The following is a 22649-nucleotide window of genomic DNA, read 5'->3' as shown; positions in this document are numbered from 1 at the left end:
AACAGACAATGCTATATTCATCAAGGTGGATGCCAGGGAGTGTGTGCGTGTTGCTCATTTAAGCCTTTGGGTTTTACAATCTCACCCTTCCCAAAACTTAAAGGCACATTACAGTACAACAAGCAACTGGCACATACATACTATGAAGGCAAAAAGAAAGAAATAAAATACATGGTTCAAGTTTGCAAGTTCAAAGTAAGATTAGACAATAAAAGGGAAAAGAATGTGCTACAGATAATTCCCGACAAGTGCAGACATAAAACACTTAAGACATAAATAATGCTGCCACCTTGTGAAGTACCGTTACAAAACAAAACTGTAGCCGACGTTGGGATTTAATAATAATACGTTTGACTTGTGTAGCGCCTTTCAGAACACTCGAGGATGCATTACATAGACAAAAATGAATCTGTAAACAAAGTGTCATGCCATGTCCAGTTTTAACATTATACAGAAAATAGGTTATAATTTACAATAAATTTAATGAGACGGCATATGGAATCACACAAGGCAGCATTATGGAGAACTAAAATGAAATAAAACTAACGGAGTATTAGGTCAAGATAAAAAAATATCTCAGTAAAATTGGGTTCACAGTATTTCAAAGTAACATTTTCTCCTTACCATTTAAATTGTCATCGAATTATCCACTTATGTAACATTTCTATAAAGTTACAAAACAGCTGACAGCGATATGTCAACTACTACTGTGCAAATAGTCTCTTGGGAGGTGTTTCTTTTTATCGGGGGAGGGGGTGATGTGTTGTGACGTAAAATGCAGTATTCACATTTCAGTTGATTGATCTCCAAGTGGATCAGAAACTCGTAAAGGTTACCGTTTTTAAATAAGTTGTCAGTTTTCTATTGTGCTGATAGAAAGCTACATTCTTTTGGCCAAAGGGAACGTGTTTTGGTCACAGCACCAGAGGATTTAATACAATTGGAAAATGCATGTACAAAATAAATACGACTGAACCGAAGGGGATTTCAGTGAGGAGCTTGAGACAGTGTTTCTTCAAGAAGAGTTGCTATTTTAGTTTGGTCCATCTGTGGAAAATTACATTTGCGGTTACATACAGGATAAGAATCATTACATCACTCCCCCTCACACTTGTCTTCTGCCTGTTTCCACTCAGTAGCACATTAGTGAATCTCAAACACCCACCTCACTGATGAAGCCCAGTTGTACCAGCTCTACGGCCAACTCTTGAACGCTCTCATCTGAAACGCACACCAAAAAGAATCACCGCAGAGCCTCCACTCGTCATACTTTACAGATCGGCATTTAAAAAACCTCAAGAACATGCTAAACTATTTATAAACATAGAAGCTTTTGCTTTGCCAAACTACGTGTCATTTGGCAGGAAAAGCGAGAGTTTAGGGGATTTAGGCAGAATCCAAATGAAAGAGAACTGTGTTTAAACTTGTACACTTCAAAAGCAACCAGATGTGTTGAAGCGTGTCTTTGTTCTTTGAATTTTCACATTAAAGGCTTAATGATGTTACTTTACATGAGCATTCTTCTTGAGTTAGCAATGACAATATAACAGGTTTTATCTCTCAAACTGATAACTACAGTGAAGAGCGTAATGTATGTCATACATTTCTTTGACTCACACAGATCCCAGGTGCAAAGGTCAAAGATTAATCAAGACTGAGATTAGCAACTGCTGGCAACATTTTGTATCATAGTTAATCTACCACAGTGATAAAGGCCAAACAAGAAGATTCAGAAGCTGCACTGTGCTATGTCCAGTGTGAGCACGTGTGAGAGTGCGAGCAGGAGACAGGGGGTTGAAAGCCTGGGAAAAGATGGTCAGATATTGACACAGGAGGTGACAGCTGTCAGCTGTAGCCTTCCAGAGGCCAGGCATTCCCCAGACGCCTGCAACATTAGACATGCCAGCCATACCTGTGTGCACATGTGCACATTAAGTCTTACAGTTGTACAGTTTATTGTGTTTACACATTTCATATCAAATCTGAAAATATTTTTGCTTAGGTGACAAAAAAAGATATCAGATTAAGATGTAATACAAACAGAGGCCAAATTAAAACTTTTTTCTTTTACATTTAGTGGTGGTCGGATGGACAGACTACTTGATCATGCTCAGGTTCACGTCTAAAATGATTAAAATAACTAAAATATCACACTTCTCTCAACTGTCTCAGTTTCTGTCCCTAATATAGTACTGCGTGCTGTACAGTAAATAGTGATGCCATACCAAGTTTCACTTTCAAAGAGGCCTCAGAGGTTGCGAAAGGCACAATGTGAGACTGTGTTTGACATATCAGCATTTAAAACACAGGCATCATCAAGAAGCACTACTTACGAGGTAACATGTCACAGCTTAGATGTCTATTGAGTTTATCTTCTAATTTCAGCAGCAATGTCAGCTGTAAACAGAATTATAATGTGACAAATGTTGAAAGAATTTAAATACACAATCACAGTGAAGACAAACACTTACATGATACGTTGCTCCATCTTCGTTCAGTTCAATATTACACTGCATCTGAATCACCTAAAAGAGTTTAATTAGGGCCAAAACAAAACCAAAACACAGAGTGAACTGATTTCTTACATACCCGTCTTGTCTCAAGCTCTGTAGGTTCAGGAGTTGGTGATTTAACCAAAGGAATGATGACTGGAGATTTGATGGTCTGTTTTTGTGGTGGTTGAGGGCACGGCAGTCCAAAAGCAATCATTGGATAAATCCCATTCCTAATTAAAACAGCACAAAGTCATAACACAGAAAGAAAATAACTGCGCCTATACTATACTATAGTAAAGCCAGTGCTGTATGAAATGTATAAATAATTGGAGGTTGAATGAAGGAAAAAGTAGGTCAATGCTGCCCCCATGTGGAACTTTACAAAAATGCACTGAGATGTCTATACTTGCATTAAACCAGCACAGTACACATTTTTAAACTCTTACCTCACATCTTCAAGAAACTTATCAAGCTCCAGTGCAGGAAACTGAGAAAACCTAGTGTATACACAACAATTCTGGTTACTTTCTTTAGTACATAGTAATTGTTCAATCAACTTCCGTAGCATTGCAGTGAGATTCATACTTAAGCTGTACATCCTCCTTTGTCTCAGCAATCACAAGGTTGGGATCTAGGTGTTTAGTAATCTCCTGCAGAGCATTTTCTGGGATCACATCTAAAGCAGAGTTCAGTATAAAAGAAAATGAACCAATGCATTTTAATAAAAACTATGTTAGTACTTGTGTTAGTACTTACGTTGGTGACTAACAATGCAATGTGCAGCCAGCAGCTTCAGCAGAGGCACTTCAAACAAAGCCTGGTTAAAAAGCAGTTCTTTGGCTGTAGGTCGTGTCGTGGGATTACACTCAAGGCACATTTGTATTAGGTCCTACAAAACAACGCAAAAGTGAAATCATGTAGACTTAAAATATACAGTTTGATACAAACAAACTGCCTTACTCTCTGTAAAGGGTCCTCCAGTAACTGTATAGCATAACTAATAGCCTCCGGAGACACATGCGTAGACTCTCCATTTCCTTGAATCTCCAGAAGGGCCATCTGTAATACAAAATATTATAATACACACAAATAAGGACTGAGACAATAAATTGCTTTGCAATATGGTTTTGCTGCGAAACATGTATCGGAAACCCCAAATCACAAAACTTTAGTGACATCAAACATGTTAATGAGGCAGCCGTGCTCCACTGCTTTTAAAGTCAGTGGCCAAGAACTCTGGCAGGACATGAGAGGGCACCACTGTCCTTGGTCTGCTAAAATAAAATACTTCTAAAATGAGCATTCTTGTTATTTTACAAGCATTTTGTGTTAGATAACTCACTCAAGCTCAGTTACAGGCAAACAAATGTTTTTAACTGTTGGTGTCACAAAAGAGAAAAGGCTTGTTTTATCAGGAAGTACATTCAATGTGCCAATGCACTTTTCAAAAATACTTGACAACAACATAACAATGGGTTTGAAAATTCAACTTGTGCTCTCGTTTTCTTTTTCTGTTCATTCTGGGCCAAACATTGCAGTTCCTCATTAATCACATCGCTTCTATGTATTGTTTCAAAAGTCTATAGTCCCAGCCCTAATAAAAATGTCATAGAAAGCTTTACCTCTAAGGCGCACATGCCAAAAGAATAGATGTCCGCTGCTGTGGTGACATCATCTACAGCTACAAAAATCAAACAAATGTGCATTTAGAGTCAATATCGTATTAAAAGGTGCATTGTGGAACTTTTTATGCAGGAAAAACCCTTGAAATGTGTGTGCATTAGATCATTTAGTGAAGAATTATTGTTATTTTATTCATTAGAATATTATTAATATGTTCATTTATTGCTTTATTAAACATATTTCTGTAGAAACATAAAATAACACTAATATAAATGACTGTTTGTGAACTACCTCCATATTCAGGTGCAAAAAAGTGCAGGTTTTTCTTTTCCTCGTAGCATGTTTTCACATTGTTGTTAATGGTGTCTGGGGCCACTATAAAAAACAACAACAGATGTGTAAATGCAAAGGCCAGTGCCAGGCATCAGAACACAGAAACTGTATGCACCTGATCCAATCTTAATGAGCCCGTTGTGCTGAATAAAGATAGTATCACACGTGAGGTTGCCATGGATGATGGGTGGGTCACAGGAATGAAGATAACTACAGGAAACATACATAGGAATACAGAAAACATTAATTTCCCCCTTGAAACATGACAGCCATATTTTAGCTTATATCACTCCAACTGACCATAGAGCAGACAGGATCTGTGTGCACCAGCGCTTCCATGCCTATTACAATACAAGGATGAATTCAGTTCATCGTAAACCAGAAGCAAAAAGTGATAGTGACAGAAGGCAGCACCTTTTCATTCATGGTCTTATGATTCTTTTTTGTCTTCTTTAAAAACTGCTTCAGACTTCCAGATGACATGTATTCAGTGATGAATATTACCTGACAACAATCAATTGTAGCAAAGTCAGCTTCACTATACATTCTAACATGCTACAATAAGACAATAAGAGATTGGCTACATTTATGAATATCGCTTCTGTGATTAGCTCATAAACTCACCCTAGCTCGGTTCTCCTTTGTGTCAGCCCAGAACTTGTGAAACTTGACAATGTTCGCATGTTCCAAATGGATCAGGTTATCAAACACTGCTTTCACCTTCTCCTGAAATTTGATATGACAAAACAAATTGCATACAAGAATATATTGTTGTATAGGGTAAATTACAGTCTTAATCTTTTTTCATGCAATACAAGCACAACATTTGGCTCACCTCCAGGATTTTGAAGTTTTTCCTTTCCGAAAACATGACTTCATTCCAAACTACTTCAACACCCTCCTCTGTGTCCATGGCCAAATAAGCAGCATCTATTCCAGGAACATTACGCTGATTCACCTGTAACACATGAAAATAGATTGTCCTTTTTCTATCGTAAGGTACAAATAACGATCAATACACACGTTGCTATAATACACTGTACCTCTTCCTTGCGTTTTTGCCAGCGGCCACAAGGACTCTCCTCCAGGATATAGGACTCGTCCTCACTCTCGTCCTCATCCTCAGTAACAGCTGTGGAGGGATGGACCACAGGAGAAGTCACAGACATGCCACCGTGCAGTGGAGAGGTGCTGGACACGTGTCCTGCTGTAGACTCCCCAGTGTTGACCTCAGCAGGTGGCCCTCCTTTTTCCTCTGTTTCTGACATGATGACAGCACTTGAAGGCCTCACTTGCTTTACAGGTTAGTGAACTGCAAATGACAACAAGTGGTATTTATGTCTCTTCCCCTGTCAGGGCTGGTTAGACGGTCACTCAATTTTACATCTGAGCATAATTCTAAGATATTAGATTAAGGATAGCTTTGAGGGTGTATAGAACTTATGACTATCTAAACACACAACAGAAAAGGATTAAAGGCTTGAAATACAGACTGTAGTTTAAGTTTATGTATACGAGCTACTTACATAAAAAATAATCACACAGATTATTACAGATAAATGGTTTGTGACTTACAACTTACGATAAAGCAGTCCGCCCATAGATGTAAAGGTGAGGTTTAGCTGTGAAGTAGCTTACAGACTTTTAAAAGGTGTGTATTGCTGCCAACATTAGCATGTTCAGTCTTGCACTCTTTTGCTAACTTTGCGAGCTAACGAGCTACTTGAAAGTGGCCTTTCAGTGTAAAGTTTAGTATGAAAAAAAGAAAATGTTACCGTTTACACAGGAGCATTGCACCACAGTTTGCTTGGCTTTACATGTTTGGTAACAGAGGTAGCAAACGTTGTTGGAGAAAGTGACCATAAATTTTTGGGTTTTCCAGTCTCTCTCTCGGCCAGCAGTGGGAGGGGCGATGGGTGCACTCAAAAAAAAAAAAAAAAAAAAAAAAAAACGCATAGCAAGATAAATAGAGCTGTATATATTGTGATTGTGACTAAACACACATGATTGATTAAAAAAAAAAAAAAAATGCCGCATTGAATTATCGTGAAAAACTGCATTTTAATATGCAGTTACACGTTTAAAAGTGAATATATCACATTATATATCCTAAATATCAGAAATATAATAAAATAATGGAATCTGTGCAAAAATACGGTGATAGTTGCATATTTGCGATCCTCTGACTACAATGTTCTATAATGTTTACTTTTTATGTTCGGAGTTCAACACCGGAAGTAGCGATACATAACTATCTTGTCAACGTTTGCAAAACCCACCCACTTCACCTACAGCACACCTAGGGTTCATTTGTAAATGGTGTTAGTGTCTTATTTTTTTCATCTCGAAGCTGAATTTGTTGCTTAAATCTGCCGCTGCATTGCCTTTCGTCGATGTTTATATTCGTATACAACACCGGAAATGCATGTACGTAACTATCTTGATATCTTCTCTCACGCCGCTTCACATTGCTAGAAACTGGGCAGACCAGAAGCTATCCTCAATTTTCATGGAAGGAAATTGATGTAAATAAACTTAGCCTTTTGCTGGCGGAGTCTTTTGCCGTGGACATCTGTTTTGGGCCAACAGAACCATGTGTCCCACGACGAAAAGCAAGAGAGACGCGGGGTCCTGTGCGTAAACGGTGAATAACGGGTTTTTCCAGCGGAGACCGGACGGCGCAGGGTCGTGTGAGGCTGGACAAACTGGGCATCTATGTACGCGAGCAAAACATTAGCAAGCTAGCATCTCAAAACAACAACGAATCTGTCATCATGGCCACGGATGGAGACAGTTTATCGACAGCAATGGGGGAGATCATACAGTTAAACGTCGGCGGGACCAGGTCAGCGCAAATAACGTGCATTTCTGTCATTATTAACTACGTCCATCAAAACTTAATGTGATGATGAGCGATGCGTGATGTGGAGAATGGAGATGTGTTATGTAACTCACTGACGGAATCTACAAGTCATATTTTGCATCTGATGAATGTACTGTATTAGAACTATGATGCATCGATCTGTATATTACAGAATGGAGAAAAATGTCACTCGACCAAAACATTAACATTACACATAGTACATTTCAGCTCATCTTTCTTCTAATTTTGTAGGTTTTGCACTTCCAGACAAACTCTGATGTGGATCCCAGACTCTTTCTTTTCAAGGTATTTGTTTCAGTCGTAGATTTGTGGGCGTTTATTTTCAGTACCTGTGTGGCTTAAGGGGAGTTTCTGATGTGTTCAAGAGTCCTCCTTGTTTGTATTTTCTTGCATAGCTCCAAAGCGTCTCAAAAATACAGCTGATAAGTAAATTAAAATACACCAGTTGGTGAAAGTGCATTTCTTTCATTATGTAGTTTACTAAGTGGAAGGATATCTACTCTACGGGATGAAACTGGAGCTGTAAGTATGGCGTCCTTTTATTGTTTACTTGGAGAAAAAGAAACTAAAAAGCATAGAAACAGTAGTTGACATTTTGATCTTTCTTTCAGATCTTTATTGACAGGGATCCTACAGCCTTTGCGCCAATTCTCAATTTTCTTCGAACTAAAGAACTGGATTTAAGGTAAAATTTCCATTGGGCTTTGTGGAAATTATGAAAACAGCCAATATTAGATATAATGTTTTGAACATTTATTACAGGGGAGTTAACATCAGCATTTTGAGACATGAAGCAGAATTTTATGGAATAACACCATTAGGTATGTGTCATGTTTCATGATGGTAGAGTAAAACCTGCTAAGTTTTTATAAAAGAGATCTGGCTCGCAGCTGGTCTGTTGTTTGACAAGACTGTCACTTCCACATGTTTTTTCTTCCCTGTTTGAAATTCCCCTTCATTGTCTGTGCACCTTATTGTGGTATTGCCACTTGTAATCAAATGTTACTATACAATACAAAGAGAAAGTAAAGGAAATCATGTTCACACATGAACATAGGTTTACATTTTCTATGTTTTATAATTGTTGGCATTGACTGTCAAATAAAATAACAAGATAAAATGACTGAATATGTGTATTTAAGTTCGACGTCTGCAGCTGTGTGAGGAGCTGGACCGCTCGTCCTGTGGAAGTGTTCTTTTTCATGGTTATCTGCCTCCTCCAGGTAAAGTCACGGAAACAAACCACGGACAATGTTTATATGTTTTCATTTAATTTATGTAATAATATTTATTTAAACTCTCAACAGCCATTCCAGCACGAAAGTGCAGTGGTGCTGCCTCTGAAGAACGTCCTGGTCCAAGTGGAGCTGAGCGCATTGGACCTCTTCCACATCCCACTCTGACTGGGGCTGCAGGAGCTGAGGACTGCCTCTCACTCGGTCAGCAAAAAGAAGAAACAAAACAATAACAGGACAATGTTTCACTGGTCTGCATTACACGTTGCTTAAACGCTGTTGTGGTTGTTGTGCAGGGCCTGTGGTTGATCCCAGAAAAGTGCTCATTGTAGCTGGACATCACAACTGGATTGTAGCTGCTTATGCACATTTCGTCATCTGCTACAGGTAACACTACAAAACTAATTAATAATTAAAGCCACAAGCGGCGATTCAGGCATTCAATCTCTAGTGACCGCCCCGGCCTCACTCTCACCCCGGCCTCACTCTCGCCCCAGCCTCACTCTCGCCCCGGCCTCACTCTCACCCCGGCCTCACTCTCGCCCCAGCCTCACTCTCGCCCCGGCCTCACTCTCACCCCAGCCTCACTCTCGCCCCGGCTTTACTCTCACCCCGGCCTCACTCTCGCCCCAGCCTCACTCTCACCCCGGCCTCACTCTCGCCCCAGCCTCACTCTCACCCCGGCCTCACTCTCGCCCGGCTTTACTCTCACCCCGGCCTCACTCTCGCCCCGACTACACTCTCACCCCAGCCTCACTCTCGCCCCGGCTTTACTCTCACCCCGGCCTCACTCTCACCCCGACTACACTCTCGCCCCGGCCTCACTCTCACCCCAGCCTCACTCTCGCCCCGGCTTTACTCTCACCCCGGCCTCACTCTCGCCCCAGCCTCACTCTCACCCCGGCCTCACTCTCGCCCCAGCCTCACTCTCACCCCGGCCTCACTCTCGCCCGGCTTTACTCTCACCCCGGCCTCACTCTCGCCCCGACTACACTCTCACCCCAGCCTCACTCTCGCCCCGGCTTTACTCTCACCCCGGCCTCACTCTCACCCCGACTACACTCTCACCCCAGCCTCACTCTCACCCCGACTACACTCTCGCCCCAGCCTCACTCTCGCCCCGGCCTCACTCTCACCCCGGCCTCACTCTCACCCCGGCCTCACTCTCACCCCGACTACACTCTCACCCCAGCCTCACTCTCACCCCGACTACACTCTCACCCCGACTACACTCTCACCCCAGCCTCACTCTCGCCCCGACTACACTCTCACCCCGACTACACTCTCACCCCAGCCTCACTCTCACCCCGACTACACTCTCACCCCGACTACACTCTCACCCCAGCCTCACTCTCAACCCGACTACACTCTCACCCCGACTACACTCTCACCCCAGCCTCACTCTCACCCCGACTACACTCTCACCCCAGCCTCACTCTCACCCCGGCCTCACTCTCGCCCTGGCCTCACTCTCACCCCAGCCTCACTCTCACCCCGACTACACTCTCACCCCAGCCTCACTCTCACCCCGACTACACTCTCACCCCAGCCTCACTCTCGCCCCGGCTTTACTCTCACCCCAGCCTCACTCTCACCCCGACTACACTCTCACCCCAGCCTCACTCTCACCCCGACTACACTCTCACCCCGACTACACTCTCACCCCAGCCTCACTCTCACCCCGACTACACTCTCACCCCAGCCTCACTCTCAACCCGACTACACTCTCACCCCGACTACACTCTCACCCCAGCCTCACTCTCACCCCGGCCTCACTCTCGCCCTGGCCTCACTCTTCCAAAACAGGGCATGGGTCTGATTAGACACCAGGAGAACATGCAAACTGCACACAGAAAGTCCCGGGACCTTCTGGCTGTGAAGTACAAGCGCTACGTCCAGGCTCGGGCCTAACAAATGTCCTCTGTGTTAGTGATGTGTTGTTATATGCTCATAACTCAAAGTAATTGTAGAGGTGCGGTGCTGCTGAAGTCTTCATTTATTTTTCGACCCTAGTTGTCCATTTCTATATCCTGACATTTTGGGGTTCTAGTGGGAGATCATTTGCACACCCACAGTGGTTGATAATAGAGAAAAATACATTCATTTATTCATTATATTACATTAACAACAGAATTAAGGAGTCGTCAGGATGGCAGCAGGTGTTTTCGTCGCCTTACCTCGAAAGGACCATTGAGCGTATAGCACTAAATGCCAAAGTGGTGGGTGGTCCTCATGGAGACAAAGACAAGATGGTGGCCGCCGCCTCAGGAAGCAGCATCATCCTCTGGAGCATCCAAGATGGTGGCAGCGGCAGTGAGATCGGTAACAAAACCCACATTAGTTTGAAATAAGCATAGAAAACAATGAACTAATTATTTTCCCCCATGACAGGTGTGTTTAGCTTGGGCGTACCAGTGGATGATCTGTTTTTTATTGGAAATCAGTTGGTAGCGACGAGCCACACGGGGAAAGTCGGAGTGTGGAATGCAGTCACACAGCACTGGCAGGTACGAAGAAACTACACAACAGGATGTGTTATAACTCTGGCATTATCATTGGTCCAACACGATGTTTCTCGTGAGGCAAGATTATTTGGTTTATTTTTAGGTTCAAGACGTTGTTCCAATCACGAGTTGTGACACGGCCGGCTCATTCCTGCTGCTCGGCTGCAACAATGGCTCCATTTACTACATAGGTATACAATACACAAATATTTGGTTTGATAATTTATGAATATATCAAGCCATCCATGTATTATGTATTTTTTTTCAGACATGCAGAAGTTTCCTTTGAGGATGAAAGACAATGATCTTCTTGTAACAGAGCTTTATCATGACGCTTCAAATGATGCCATCACTGCTCTGTCCGTCTACCTAACACCCAAAACTAGTAAATATGTCATTATGCTTCTGACGTAGCTTTATATTGATGTAACAACATATTGCTGCTACGTTCATTCAATCAAAAATCACATTGTTTTCCCAGGTGTGAGTGGGAACTGGATAGAGATTGCGTATGGGACGAGCAGTGGCGCGGTACGAGTGATTGTGCAGCACCCAGAAACAGTGGGGTCCGGGCCTCAGCTCTTCCAGACCTTCACTGTGCACCGCAGCCCAGTCACGAAGATCATGTTGTCAGAAAAGCATCTGGTGTCAGGTAAATCTGTGATTCACTGAATGTACTGTACAAGGTGCCTATATTGTTTGTAACGACATGCAGTTTTCATAACTGACATTATCGTCTGGGTCGCAGTGTGTGCAGATAACAACCATGTCCGGACATGGACAGTGACCCGCTTCAGAGGAATGATCTCGACGCAGCCGGGCTCCACTCCTTTGGCTTCATTTAAAATACTGTCTCTGGAGGAGACGGAGAGCCATGGAAGCTACTGCTCTGGGAACGACATTGGTAAGACATAAAAATGAAAACATATAACTGGAGCAACTTGAATATTATCGATTTTACAACATGAATGGTGAATTTGTGCTTGTGGCTTCTGCTCCAAGGACCATTCGGAGAGAGAGATGATCAACAGGTGTTCATTCAGAAGGTTATTCCCATCACCAACAAACTCTTTGTGAGACTGTCGTCCACTGGAAAAAGGTTTAAACATTTAGTTTCTCATTTATATAACACTGCAGCATTAACTACAGTATGTTCAAACCTTTTATCATGCTCTTCAGGATCTGTGAGATTCAGTCTGTGGACGGGACGACCATTACCTGTTTCATGGTTCGAGAGTGTGAGGGCTCCAGTCGGATGGGGTCACGACCTCGACGGTATCTGTTTACGGGACACGGTAACGGCAGCATTCAGATGTGGGACTTAACCACCGCAATGGACACAGCAAACAAAGGAGAGGAAAAGAAGAAAGATGGTAATGATTCATGTTGAACACATGAGGTAAGTGGCTTGTATAACGCTCTCTTTATTGGACAGATGTTGGTGGACCCACCGAGGAAGAGCTTCTGCAGCTTTTGGACCAGTGTGACCTGAGCACCTCTCGTTGTGCCACTCCCAACATTAGCCCCGCCTCGTCTCTGCTGCACCACTCACGACTGAGAGAGTCCTGCTCCAGGTCAGTCGATGGAAATCATCAGAATTAAAAAGTATATAATTTTCTAAAAAAGATGATTTTTGTATTTTGAAGTCTCACATTTCCTTTCCATGCTCCTCCTTCTATCTCTGCCAGTCTCCAGTTACAGACTCAAGAGCCGATTCCTGAAAACCAGGCCACATATGGAGCCGTAAGACCGTACAGGGAAAGCCCTCTGCTGGCCCGAGCCCGAAGAACGGAGTCCTTCAACAGCCACCGGTAACACAAAATATAAGTTAAAATCATATCAAAATGTTCGTACTTTACAGTAGAGTAACAGCATGGAAATAGGACATGGCATTGTACCATGGTAGCCTGAACTATTAATTCCTTAACTCAGTATAAAGATTACTTGATTACTAGAAAGCATGGGTAGTATTTTCTTGGGAATAATCTAGAAACTGGGCGGCCACATGCATTAACCCTTATTATCACTAATTTCCATACTATTTCCGTCATGTTCTAATTCTTCTAGGTCAGGGGTCCCGAACTAAATCAGCTTGAGATCTGCAAACTTTTCTTTTGTTACTTTCGACATATGTCTGGACATATGCAGTCATTGCTCTTCAAAATGTTAAAACACGAACACAGGTTTATTTACAAAGCCGAACTGATTAATGAATCAAAAAATTATATTGAGAGGATGAAAAGGTTTTGGGGTCCGGACTAAAGCCTCTGGAGGTCCGGATGTGGACCCAGGTTTGCCAGTTGAGGACCCCTGTTCTAGGCTGAGGTGGCTTGACGCTTGATGGGCGTGTGTCAAACCCACTGACCTGTCGTTCATAGTTGAAATTAATATTTACAATAAACTTAAATTCATATAGGCTGTTCCTGATCAAGAATAGACAAATTTGATGTATTTTTGCGCACCATAGTATTTAAAGCAGTACTAAGTAACTCTTCCCCCTAGAGGCCATGAGCGCAACTGCAGGTGTAGTAGCAAGTTCCGATTTTTTAACTTATTAATTGTCTTGGAGAGTAAATACTACGCTGACAGGAAAGGCGAAGGGAGAGAGGGTTACAGTGCATCCAATTATACAATGGAAATATTTTTTTTCACTCAAACTTGGCTGTAAATACTGTTTAAAGTGACGTTAGCCCGCAGTTAGCTTTGCCCGTTAGCATGTTAGCTCCTTCTTCGTGATTCCATTAGTGTGTATTGCTTTCTCCGGACCGGTGACAGTCAAGTTGCAAACATGGTTTTCTGTCCAGAGACACCAGGGGGAGATGAAAGACCCTCCAATCATCCCATAAACACTTGTATTACCCCCACAGGGACTACGAAAAGGATTTATTAAGGTAAACACGTTACTTAGTACTGCTTTAACATATGAATTCCGGCATATAGCACGGTCAAAAACCATCTGCCCTCGTAACTCCAACAGCCATACGACAGAAAAACCTCCGGCCATTTAAATTACACAGTTAAGTATTTCCTGTGGTACCAAAACCAAACCTTGTGGTGTCGTCCAGTTAAACATACTCAGGTACAGCCCAAACTAACCTACACATCCTGTTACAATGTTATTACTGCGCCCTAAAGTAATGTGCAAACAAGAACTCAAAGACCAGCCTTGTTCTTCAACAGGGAGTTCCAGGACTTCAGTCTGAGTTGGGGCGTCCTGGACAGTGCAGCTCAGGCGTGTCCCACAGATGGACGACGGTCTCTCTGTGAGTTTGGGGCAGAGGACGGTGAGCGGAGGGCCTCTCATGTGGACGTCTGGGCCTGTCGAGCCTCCAGCTCAAATAAATGCAGTCAGGACCCTCCACGGCAGCCTCCGGACAGCCCAGGGGTCGGAGATGTGAGGCGTAAAGTGTACCCCCCTCCTGCAGAGGAGGAGGGACTGGGGTTTGGGGGGGAAGGGGCTAAAGCCGAGAGCAGCGCTAAAAAGAGAGGGGTGTTGGACGGGGGCTTTTTGGGGAGGAAGAAGGCACCTGCAGTCCCTCAGCTGTCCCCTGTCCCACCGACTGTTCCGGACGCAGGGGGTAGCGACTCCTCAGCCACGGCCTCTCCGTCCCCAACCAAACTCAGCTCGTCCACATCACCGCGGCACCGAAAATTCGCCCCCGAGCCGCCCAATCAGGACAGCAGCCTCTGATCACACTTGAGTAGTTCTGCTGCTCCAAACACCATGGAATAAATGACACTACTACTTTTAAATCTGCTTTTTAACCTCGACCTTTCACCCTGATCATGAGTTGTTTTTGCTTGAGTTTGGAATGTAACTCACACACTTGTTTTCCGGCATGTTTCACTTTAAACGAGCAGCTATTGGTTTTTTCATGTTTGGTCCCCAGAGTTTGTAGTGAATGAGGAGAGAACTGTCAGAGCAATTTGCAGAATATAATAATTTAATATTTCACTACTTTGATTGAGAAGCCTGGCCCCGTGTGCTCGAAAAACAACCGCTGGAATGCATGTGGTTGATTTCAGATCGTGGGAAAATGACTAATTATGATTATTCTGTCAAGTGCAGTGCATGTGATTGGATTTGTTTTAGAATCAAGATTCAGATCACTGCGCACATTTTAACATCAACAAGAATACACACATTTTATATTGTTGTTTGCAAAGGATTATGCACTGAATAATTGCAGTTTTTACAAAGTGCAACTATTCGATTGTTGATTTCCCGATCTAACTTGTTCTCACGTCCTTCCCGTCTAAGTTGTTGTCGTGTGATGTTAACGCGGTTGGCGGAGCTGCTGGGCTGAGAGCAGATGTTGAGTCAAAGCTTTAATGAGAGAGGATGGACACTCTGATGCAGTTATTTTGTTTTCTTCATGTTGAGCCATAGATTGTTGTGCTGGGCAGCTACTTGAATTGAACCACGTGACCTAAAGCCCTGTTGGCGATTATTAGGAATCTGAGGGTAAAACTTGGAATTATGTTGCAGCACCGTCCAGTCTTTGGTCGGTCGTCCTGGGACAAGCTGTTGATCTGCTTTAGTTTATTTCAATCAAAGGTCAGTTGCATTTGTTGAGCATTATTGTTGATAAAAAACACTATGAAGTAAACAGCCTGTGATGTGATAGCTAAACACAGTAATACTCATTATATTCATTCATGATGTTACGATGCGGTTTCATACAGGCCGTGTGTTTCCGTCCTGATGCTTCACAGTTTAGTAACTAATTTGTGCCTTTCTCAGATGCAGTAGTTTGGAGATGTCAGTGAAATCAGATCTAGTTGCTTTACGGTACCTGCTATTCTGTTCATACAGGTGTGCAATGCACGTTCATGCAGTTCTTGGTTGACTTTAGTGCCTTATTTTCCCTGAAGTGAAGTTTCTGAGTGACGTCTGATGAAAGACTGAAGCTGATGCCTGGACCTGTGCGTTAAGCCCTCAGCGGTTTGTTGCAATAGATGTTTTCGGTATAATAAGGCATCACAGACTGTGGATATTAAACTTCAAATTATTTAATTTTGCCACGAAGGAAACTATGCATTTGATGCAGAAGTTATCGCCGCTACAGACTGAAGTATAAATGAGCTTAATCTTTATTTATCTCAACGTGATTTATGATACTGCGCTTACCAAAATATAATTGTATAAAATATATATGACTTTAACTATATTTAGATATGTTTCTTTGAAGGTGATTTGGTACTTGTCTGCCAGCACAAAGATGCACCTTGTGTATGTAAACTGCATTAATGTAATTAATGAAATGCTTTGTTCTGTTGAACATGAAAAGCTTTTAATAACATGCTAATGGACCTAATTGTACTTGCACTAGCACTATTAAAATCCAGTATACACAGTAGGTAATGTTTATTTTCTATACAACATTGTAGCTATGTATATTTTTGCGAACCATTTGTTTTGCATGTATCCTCTATCATCTCTGTTCCTCTGGCTGCGTTTACATTACATTTATGCCAGATGCTTGTGAGCTAAAAGAAACGTGATGTTAAATCTGCCTAAATCGTCAAAGGTACTGTTACTGTATAACTCTGCAGTTGGTCATGTTTACCACTTTGTCTAAACTGAAATGTTTCTGTCATTATTGAAAATGAAGTCACTGAAATAGACCATTGCCTTCAGTGAGATATGGGGCATGTCAGTATAATAACACTAAATGCATAACGATACATGCTTATTGTTTACACATCACTTTATTTGTCTCTCAATTCAATAAAAATGTGTTGTTCAAGTGAGTTTCTGCGTTTGTGTCTGTTTGCGTTCATTTGACTAACCTTCGTACTCAGACAGTCTGCTCTGAGACACTGTCTGTCGTCCGTTTGATTTATGAGTTTAATAAAAGTGTGTGTGTGTGTGTGTGTGTGTGTGTGTGTAGCTCTGGGCCATACTGTCCCTTACAATCACTTCACAAAGTCTCTTTTCACAAGTGGCGCCTCCCTCAGAGCCTGACAATAGCTGTGAATGCTGGAGAAGTGCCCTTGTCAGACTGGTGTCCTTGAGCGAGGGCACTGTTGTTACTGCCAGTTTGTTAATTTCAAACTTGCCTTGATGTCCCCTTTAGGGACAAGGGCGCAAAACCAAATTACTGCTGCAGAGTTTTGATGGAGATGCCGGTGTATGCGCCACTGTTGACTGTACACTTCATACAGCGCTCGATTTACCAACTCAGCAGAGGATCAGTCACATCTAACTGTTGCTCTCTGGACTGTGGGTAGAAGTTACTTTTTGTAATGTTCCTCCAGCCCATACCTGATAGAACCATGATAAAAACACATATTTTCACAACCACTGGTCAATATTTATATTAAATCAAATCAAAGCAACATTATTCAGTGACATTTAACAATACAACATAATACTGCCAATGTAAAAAAAACAAAAACAAATGTGCAGAAAATCATCGCAAAAAGCAATTGTACAAATACATTGTTCCAGATCATGTCATAAATACTAGAACGTGCGCAACAGTAAAATCACAGAAGGGGGCGTGGTTTCGCCGAGGGGGAAAATATAATCTTTAGAGAAACACAATTTTACACTCTTTTTAGCCTTTTTCTGGTGGAATATGAACTTATACCACACATAAATAAAGTGTAAATCGGGCCCATATGGATATTTTCACACAGCAGATTGTTCAGTAGAAGTGAAAAAACGGCAGTTGTAGCTAGCGCTAGCTAACGGTTAGCATTAGCCCGATGCTAACATGAAGCATCAAGTTAGCATTCTGTTATTTATGTATTTATGGGCTGTTGAACCACTTTGCTCCTCTCCATGTCTTTGTATCTTTATTTAGTAGAAACTATATTCATATTTCAGCGTTTGTTAAAGTATTTTTTTGAATAATTAAAGAAAGTTTAGATTTTTCTCCAAATTGTTTCCCCCTCAACTGTTTTCAAACATGACCATATATGGGCGAGTCCAGAGATGCCATCTATATCTATCTTCTGAATTCTCTCAAATAAAGGCAGACTTCACCCGTGACTCAACTAAACACCGCTTCACCTACAGTCGACGCACATAACACTTAAAGACTTTCTGCTGAATGGCCATGTACTCATCAAACTTTACACAAGACGACAGCACAATCAAGAGTTCCCAGCCACATTTAAGTATACGATTATTTGGCATTTTTAAGACACTATAAACATTTCCAAGGCCAAAAACGTTATGTGCTTCTATTGAGCAACACTTTGTCTAAATAATGACTGGAGCTACCGCTTTGTGCACTGAATTCCTAAAATATCTGCAGACACAAACACGATACAATATAGTAATACTTATACTTGTAACATTGATAGTGCTCTAAATGTTCAGGAGTTATTTCAGCTCAATAAATAAAAGGACTGGAATATTTGTTTAGCAGAGATTCTTAATAGTTTCTATCTCCTGTAATTGCGCTGATGCTCCAAACTGTCTCAGAGGTGCGTATCCGTGAACACGGCGTGCTCCTTTTTGACCGAACTCAATGTTTTAATGGCGTCTCCAAACTCGTCCTCCTCCACGTACTGAAACACAGATCAGGAGGTGTTTTTTAACGGTCACAGAAATGTCAGTAAATATCAACTTTTGCAGCGTCGCGTCACAAAAAAACTCATATAAAGTAACCTCTATAGTTCCTGCAGGAAACAACAGAAGTCATAATATGCTGCAGACTGTGGGACACATAAGACTGATAAGGCTTTTTTGGATATTATATTAGACTGTGGAGTTGTTTCTAAGAGGAAGGAAATGACTGAATGACCACAGTAGTTTCTTTATTCATGCTACAATGTTCACCAAGGTAATGGTACGATAAGATATGCGCAGTCCACAGGTTTTTTTGATTAAACTGAAACGGGATGAAGAATACACATATGCCAACAGACAACCCTTTGATTTGATCGGTGCATAATATTAGACAAAAGTAAAAAAAAAAAAAGGAAATGCCTCTTGACCCCCACATGAACGAGCACATTTTCTCCAAGCTGCTTGAAAAAAGTGTCGAAATAGCTACAAAATTGAGATGAAAACGAGGATGAAAATGCAACAAAAAAGCACCAAAAACATGACAAAAAAGCCAGATAAGAGCAACAGAAAAGTGACAAAAAGGAGATGAAAATGTGGCAAAAAATGTGACGGAAACACAACAAAATAGTCAAGGAAAAAAAGTAATAAAAGTGATGACAACACTGCAACAACATGAGGACAAGATCAGCTTTCAAATGAAGCGTTTCACTGTCCAAAAGGATGAGGGTTTTAGATTTGGGTAAAACTGAACAGGAGAAAATGCACTCGGTTAAAGTGCATATGACAGGTTTTTGAAAATATGACTTATTTAGAAGCATAATTATCATTTTATTTCAGTGAAGCAGCAATTTTAATGAAGAAATGTTTGGGCAGAAAAGTCTGAATTTTTAAGCTGCTGACAGGAAGTGACATAGAAGAAGGCAAAGTTTCAGAGCAGTTTGACTCACTCATTTCCCATTGACTTAACATGGTTGGCATGGCAACAGTATAAAATTGTTTACCCTCCACTATGTCACTTCCTGTCGGAGTCAAATAAGGAAGTGAAACTATAAACATCACAAAAAACGGCCAAACTAAAGAAAGCTGGGTACAATCTTCAGCAAAATCGTAAATATAACTGTGCTAAATATGTTTTAGCAAAAAAATGAGTCATATGCACTTTAAGGTGGGGGTTAAGAGGTTAATTCATTCTGGGTCCTTTGCCGTTCTAGCTTTTGCTTAGTTTATAGACAATCACCAGTAAGTAACTTGCCAAGAAATACTTGTGTCTCAACTCCAAATGTAGATCTGGTGTAGTTCATTAGTTCATAGTTCAGTACATTTTATCAGGTGGTTCTTGGTGTGAAAAGTTTAGCACTGTCTTTGACACCTGTTAGTATCTGTTTATTGTCCAAATGATGCTAAAATGCCAGTTTGGCTTTACCCAAATCTAAAAGCTTCTTGACTAGAAAGTTTGATTTGAAAGCGAAGACCTACAAAACAGATTTTTCCTTGCGTTGTTGCCGTGTTCATCACTTTTCCGTCATATTTCTGAAGCTTTTTCACTGCTTTTATGTCAAGCTTTTGTTGCTTTAAAAAAAATAATAATTCAGTTTTGTTGTGTTTTTGCCGCTTTATTCTTGTGTTTTCATCCTTGTTTACATCTTGTTTTCGTCGCTCTATTTTGACGCTTTTTTTTTAGAATTGGGTAAAGCCAAACGGGAGAAAACGTGCTCGGTTCAGGAGGGGCTCAAGAGGTTATTATCGCACATACCAGAGTATTGTCAAACACAGTGTGGCGGCTCCTTACCAGTCCTGAATCGTGTCCGAGAGGGTTGTCCCAGCTTCCTTCCTCCAGCATCAGAGACTTCCTGTCAATCAGCTGGCTCACGCTCCGGTGCAAGGAATGCTGGGAGAAGGCCTGGCCGAGGTCTGTTTGGCTGGCCACGCGCATCACGGGCATCCCACTGAATCGCTGCCCGCTCTCCAAGATCTTAGTGTCTGATAAAGTCTGTGGGGAAATGCACTCGTTTCAGGACAGGTTGTTTCATGTCACATTGGGGCATTCGACAAACACTTCATTGGAGGGTACAGTAGCTGACAATTGCAGTTCTACAGACTATGGTTTGTGGTTTATACCTCAATAATTTCAATCCACAAGAAACATAAACAGGCACAAAGTTTCACATGTCTTCTACCACAAGATGAACTTATTGTTAAATATAGTCAGTTTGTTTCCTGGAGTTTTAATCACGATCTTACCGTATTTTTTCAACCCTGTGCGACACATGCAGTCCACTTTTAAATGACAGGCAGAAATATCCAATCACAGTGAAGGAAAAATACATGAGCATATTCTATTTTCAAAAAGCTTCACTGCTTTCTGTGAAGTATCATGAAATTGTACAACTTGAACCCAACCTATTAGAAATCCACGCAGAAAGGCTTAAATGTATTTTCTTAATTAACGCGGGGTTAAATATCACGACTAGGGCTGCAACTAACGATTATTTTGGTAATCGATTAATCGACCGATTATTTTTACGATTAATCGATTAATCGCTTGGCTGTGAAAGGTGCATGGAAATTGTATTTTTTTCCATTTTTTTTATCACATAAAGCTAAAGTGGCGCCGCTTGAGGACACGTGGATGGAGTAAACTTAAAGTAAACGTTTGTAGGAGGCTCTTTGTGCTAATTCTGCTTTGATTGGACGAGACAAAGACAGATATTTATGAAATTTATGATGTACAAAACGCTGCAGACCCTAACTTTAAAAAACAAAGTAGGTTTTCATCCAAAATACACAATGTCTTTTTTGCTCAAATTTAGTCTGTGTTTACTAGAAAACGATTAATCGATTACTGGAATAGTTGACAACTATTTTAGTAATCGATTAGTTGTCTATTAATCGATTAGTTGTTTCAGCCCTAATCACGACCCACGGCACACAGAGCGCATGCAGAAGCAGAACGAGGCCACACAAACGCCCGTACCTCTGAATACACAGTGTAGCTTTTCAGTACAACATTGCTGAGCCCAACACAGTCTGCTACAGAGTCAAACTGCAGGGGGGACAATAGAGGCGACATTTAGGACAAACATGGTAATAAGGGAAGGGCAGTCTTACTGTGGGCCGATCAGTGAGCAGCACAGAGTCCGAATAATGTTTAGAGCACAACTCAGGAGGAGCGGACCTCTGGGACGAGAGAACAAGTGCAGGTGATGGAGGGGGGTTACAGAAGGAAGACATTAATGGAGCAAAGGTGAATGCATGAAGCAAATCTAAGCGAGACATTAAAATAGGTGCAGCAGGAAAACCCGAATGTACAAAAATATGATATAACTCACGAGAAAAAAAAACAGAACCAAATTAAATGAAACAGTTTGATGATTGTCCACAGTCAGTAGTGCAATCCTCACTTCACCCTCCAGTATTACTCCAAATGGCAGTGTTTTCGCTCACCGTATATGCCTCCCCACGAGCTTTACTTGTATTCTGCAGTATTACCAGTGGAGGGCGCTCTCTAGCTGCTGGATCTTTCCTCAAAGCTCTGTGCAGAGGAATTACAGCATTTTTTTTTTAAAAAGAGGCTGTGACAAATACATCAGAGCACAATGATATAATTAAAGATCAAGTGTACTTGCTAAAATTACCTTTGCAGCAGTAAACCAATCAACAGAGCCAACAGAAATAGACCCAGTATTGAAAAGAGCAGGATGAACCAGAGCTCCGAGTACACAGGTGTTGGTGACATGCTGACCTCTTCTTTATCACTGTCACCGGGCTCAGTGGGGCCTGAGAAAGACGACACAGAAGAGAGAGAGTCTCATAAACAGACTCATGTCTCATAACAGGTTTTAAGTGTTGCACGCATTACCAAGTCCAAAGGTGGGACTGTATTTGAAGACTGGAGAGCTGGCACTGCCATTTTCAGTGATACAAGTCACCTGCAGTGAGAGGTCTAAGACAAAGACAGGAAAACAACTGTTAGACAATTGTTGTACATAAATATAGTAATCAAGGCACATTTTAAAGAGAGGGTCGTCTTTGTGTATGGGGTGCACTGAC

The 22649-nt window shown here is 41.7% G+C and overlaps 3 protein-coding genes across 3 annotated transcripts in view; 1 reads left to right on the top strand and 2 right to left on the bottom strand.

Moving 5' to 3' along the window:
• Window positions 1-431: 431 nt before the first annotated feature.
• LOC306962270 (nuclear receptor-binding protein-like) lies at window positions 432-6358 on the bottom strand. Its single transcript, XM_079555377.1, has 18 exons — window positions 6227-6358; window positions 5495-5763; window positions 5287-5409; window positions 5076-5177; window positions 4866-4955; window positions 4752-4792; window positions 4567-4661; window positions 4410-4493; window positions 4118-4176; window positions 3456-3554; window positions 3252-3384; window positions 3081-3171; window positions 2942-2992; window positions 2590-2725; window positions 2472-2525; window positions 2334-2397; window positions 1166-1221; window positions 432-1047 (listed from the first exon to the last, which is right to left on the bottom strand). The coding sequence occupies exons 2-18, from the start codon at window positions 5717-5719 to the stop codon at window positions 988-990; spliced, it is 1563 nt and encodes a 520-aa protein (XP_079411503.1). The 5' UTR covers window positions 5720-5763; window positions 6227-6358; the 3' UTR covers window positions 432-987.
• Window positions 6359-6904: 546 nt separating this feature from the next.
• kctd3 (potassium channel tetramerization domain containing 3) lies at window positions 6905-14989 on the top strand. Its single transcript, XM_079555079.1, has 19 exons — window positions 6905-7296; window positions 7567-7620; window positions 7812-7857; window positions 7947-8020; window positions 8098-8156; window positions 8478-8558; window positions 8643-8774; window positions 8867-8957; window positions 10702-10892; window positions 10962-11077; window positions 11178-11265; window positions 11343-11459; window positions 11556-11726; window positions 11823-11978; window positions 12077-12173; window positions 12254-12447; window positions 12510-12648; window positions 12763-12885; window positions 14255-14989. Exons 1-19 carry the CDS (start codon window positions 7226-7228, stop codon window positions 14763-14765), a joined length of 2511 nt encoding a protein of 836 aa, XP_079411205.1. The 5' UTR covers window positions 6905-7225; the 3' UTR covers window positions 14766-14989.
• A 3354-nt stretch (window positions 14990-18343) lies between these two features.
• The window catches only part of ush2a (Usher syndrome 2A (autosomal recessive, mild)), a gene marked incomplete at its 5' end in the record, with an annotated part of 121725 nt that continues 117419 nt past the window's right edge, over window positions 18344-22649 (bottom strand). Inside the window, 6 exons of the mRNA XM_079554493.1 lie at window positions 18344-18598; window positions 20389-20589; window positions 21574-21642; window positions 22044-22131; window positions 22235-22376; window positions 22459-22542. Of these exons, the coding sequence (XP_079410619.1) occupies window positions 18509-18598; window positions 20389-20589; window positions 21574-21642; window positions 22044-22131; window positions 22235-22376; window positions 22459-22542 (674 nt within the window). The remainder of the gene's footprint in view (window positions 18599-20388; window positions 20590-21573; window positions 21643-22043; window positions 22132-22234; window positions 22377-22458; window positions 22543-22649) is intronic.

This window comes from Gobius niger, assembly GCF_951799975.1.
Source record: "Gobius niger genome assembly, chromosome: 4".
Taxonomy (NCBI): domain Eukaryota; kingdom Metazoa; phylum Chordata; class Actinopteri; order Gobiiformes; family Gobiidae; genus Gobius; species Gobius niger.
This window is presented reverse-complemented; position numbering and strand designations above follow the sequence as displayed.

Excerpts from the sequence above, each read along its gene's own strand:
- kctd3 (XM_079555079.1), top strand. The coding sequence starts at position 7,226 with ATGGCCACGGATGGAGACAGTTTATCGACAGCAATGGGGGAGATCATA. Across the intron at positions 8,157-8,477 it reads TTATGGAATAACACCATTAG|TTCGACGTCTGCAGCTGTGT; the intron begins GTATGTGTCATG and ends TGTGTATTTAAG. Across the intron at positions 12,174-12,253 it reads CTGTCGTCCACTGGAAAAAG|GATCTGTGAGATTCAGTCTG; the intron begins GTTTAAACATTT and ends CATGCTCTTCAG.
- LOC306962270 (XM_079555377.1), bottom strand. The coding sequence starts at position 5,719 with ATGTCAGAAACAGAGGAAAAAGGAGGGCCACCTGCTGAGGTCAACACT. Across the intron at positions 4,494-4,566 it reads GCTCATTAAGATTGGATCAG|TGGCCCCAGACACCATTAAC; the intron begins GTGCATACAGTT and ends TGTTTTTTATAG. Across the intron at positions 1,048-1,165 it reads AACTGGGCTTCATCAGTGAG|ATGGACCAAACTAAAATAGC; the intron begins GTGGGTGTTTGA and ends AATTTTCCACAG.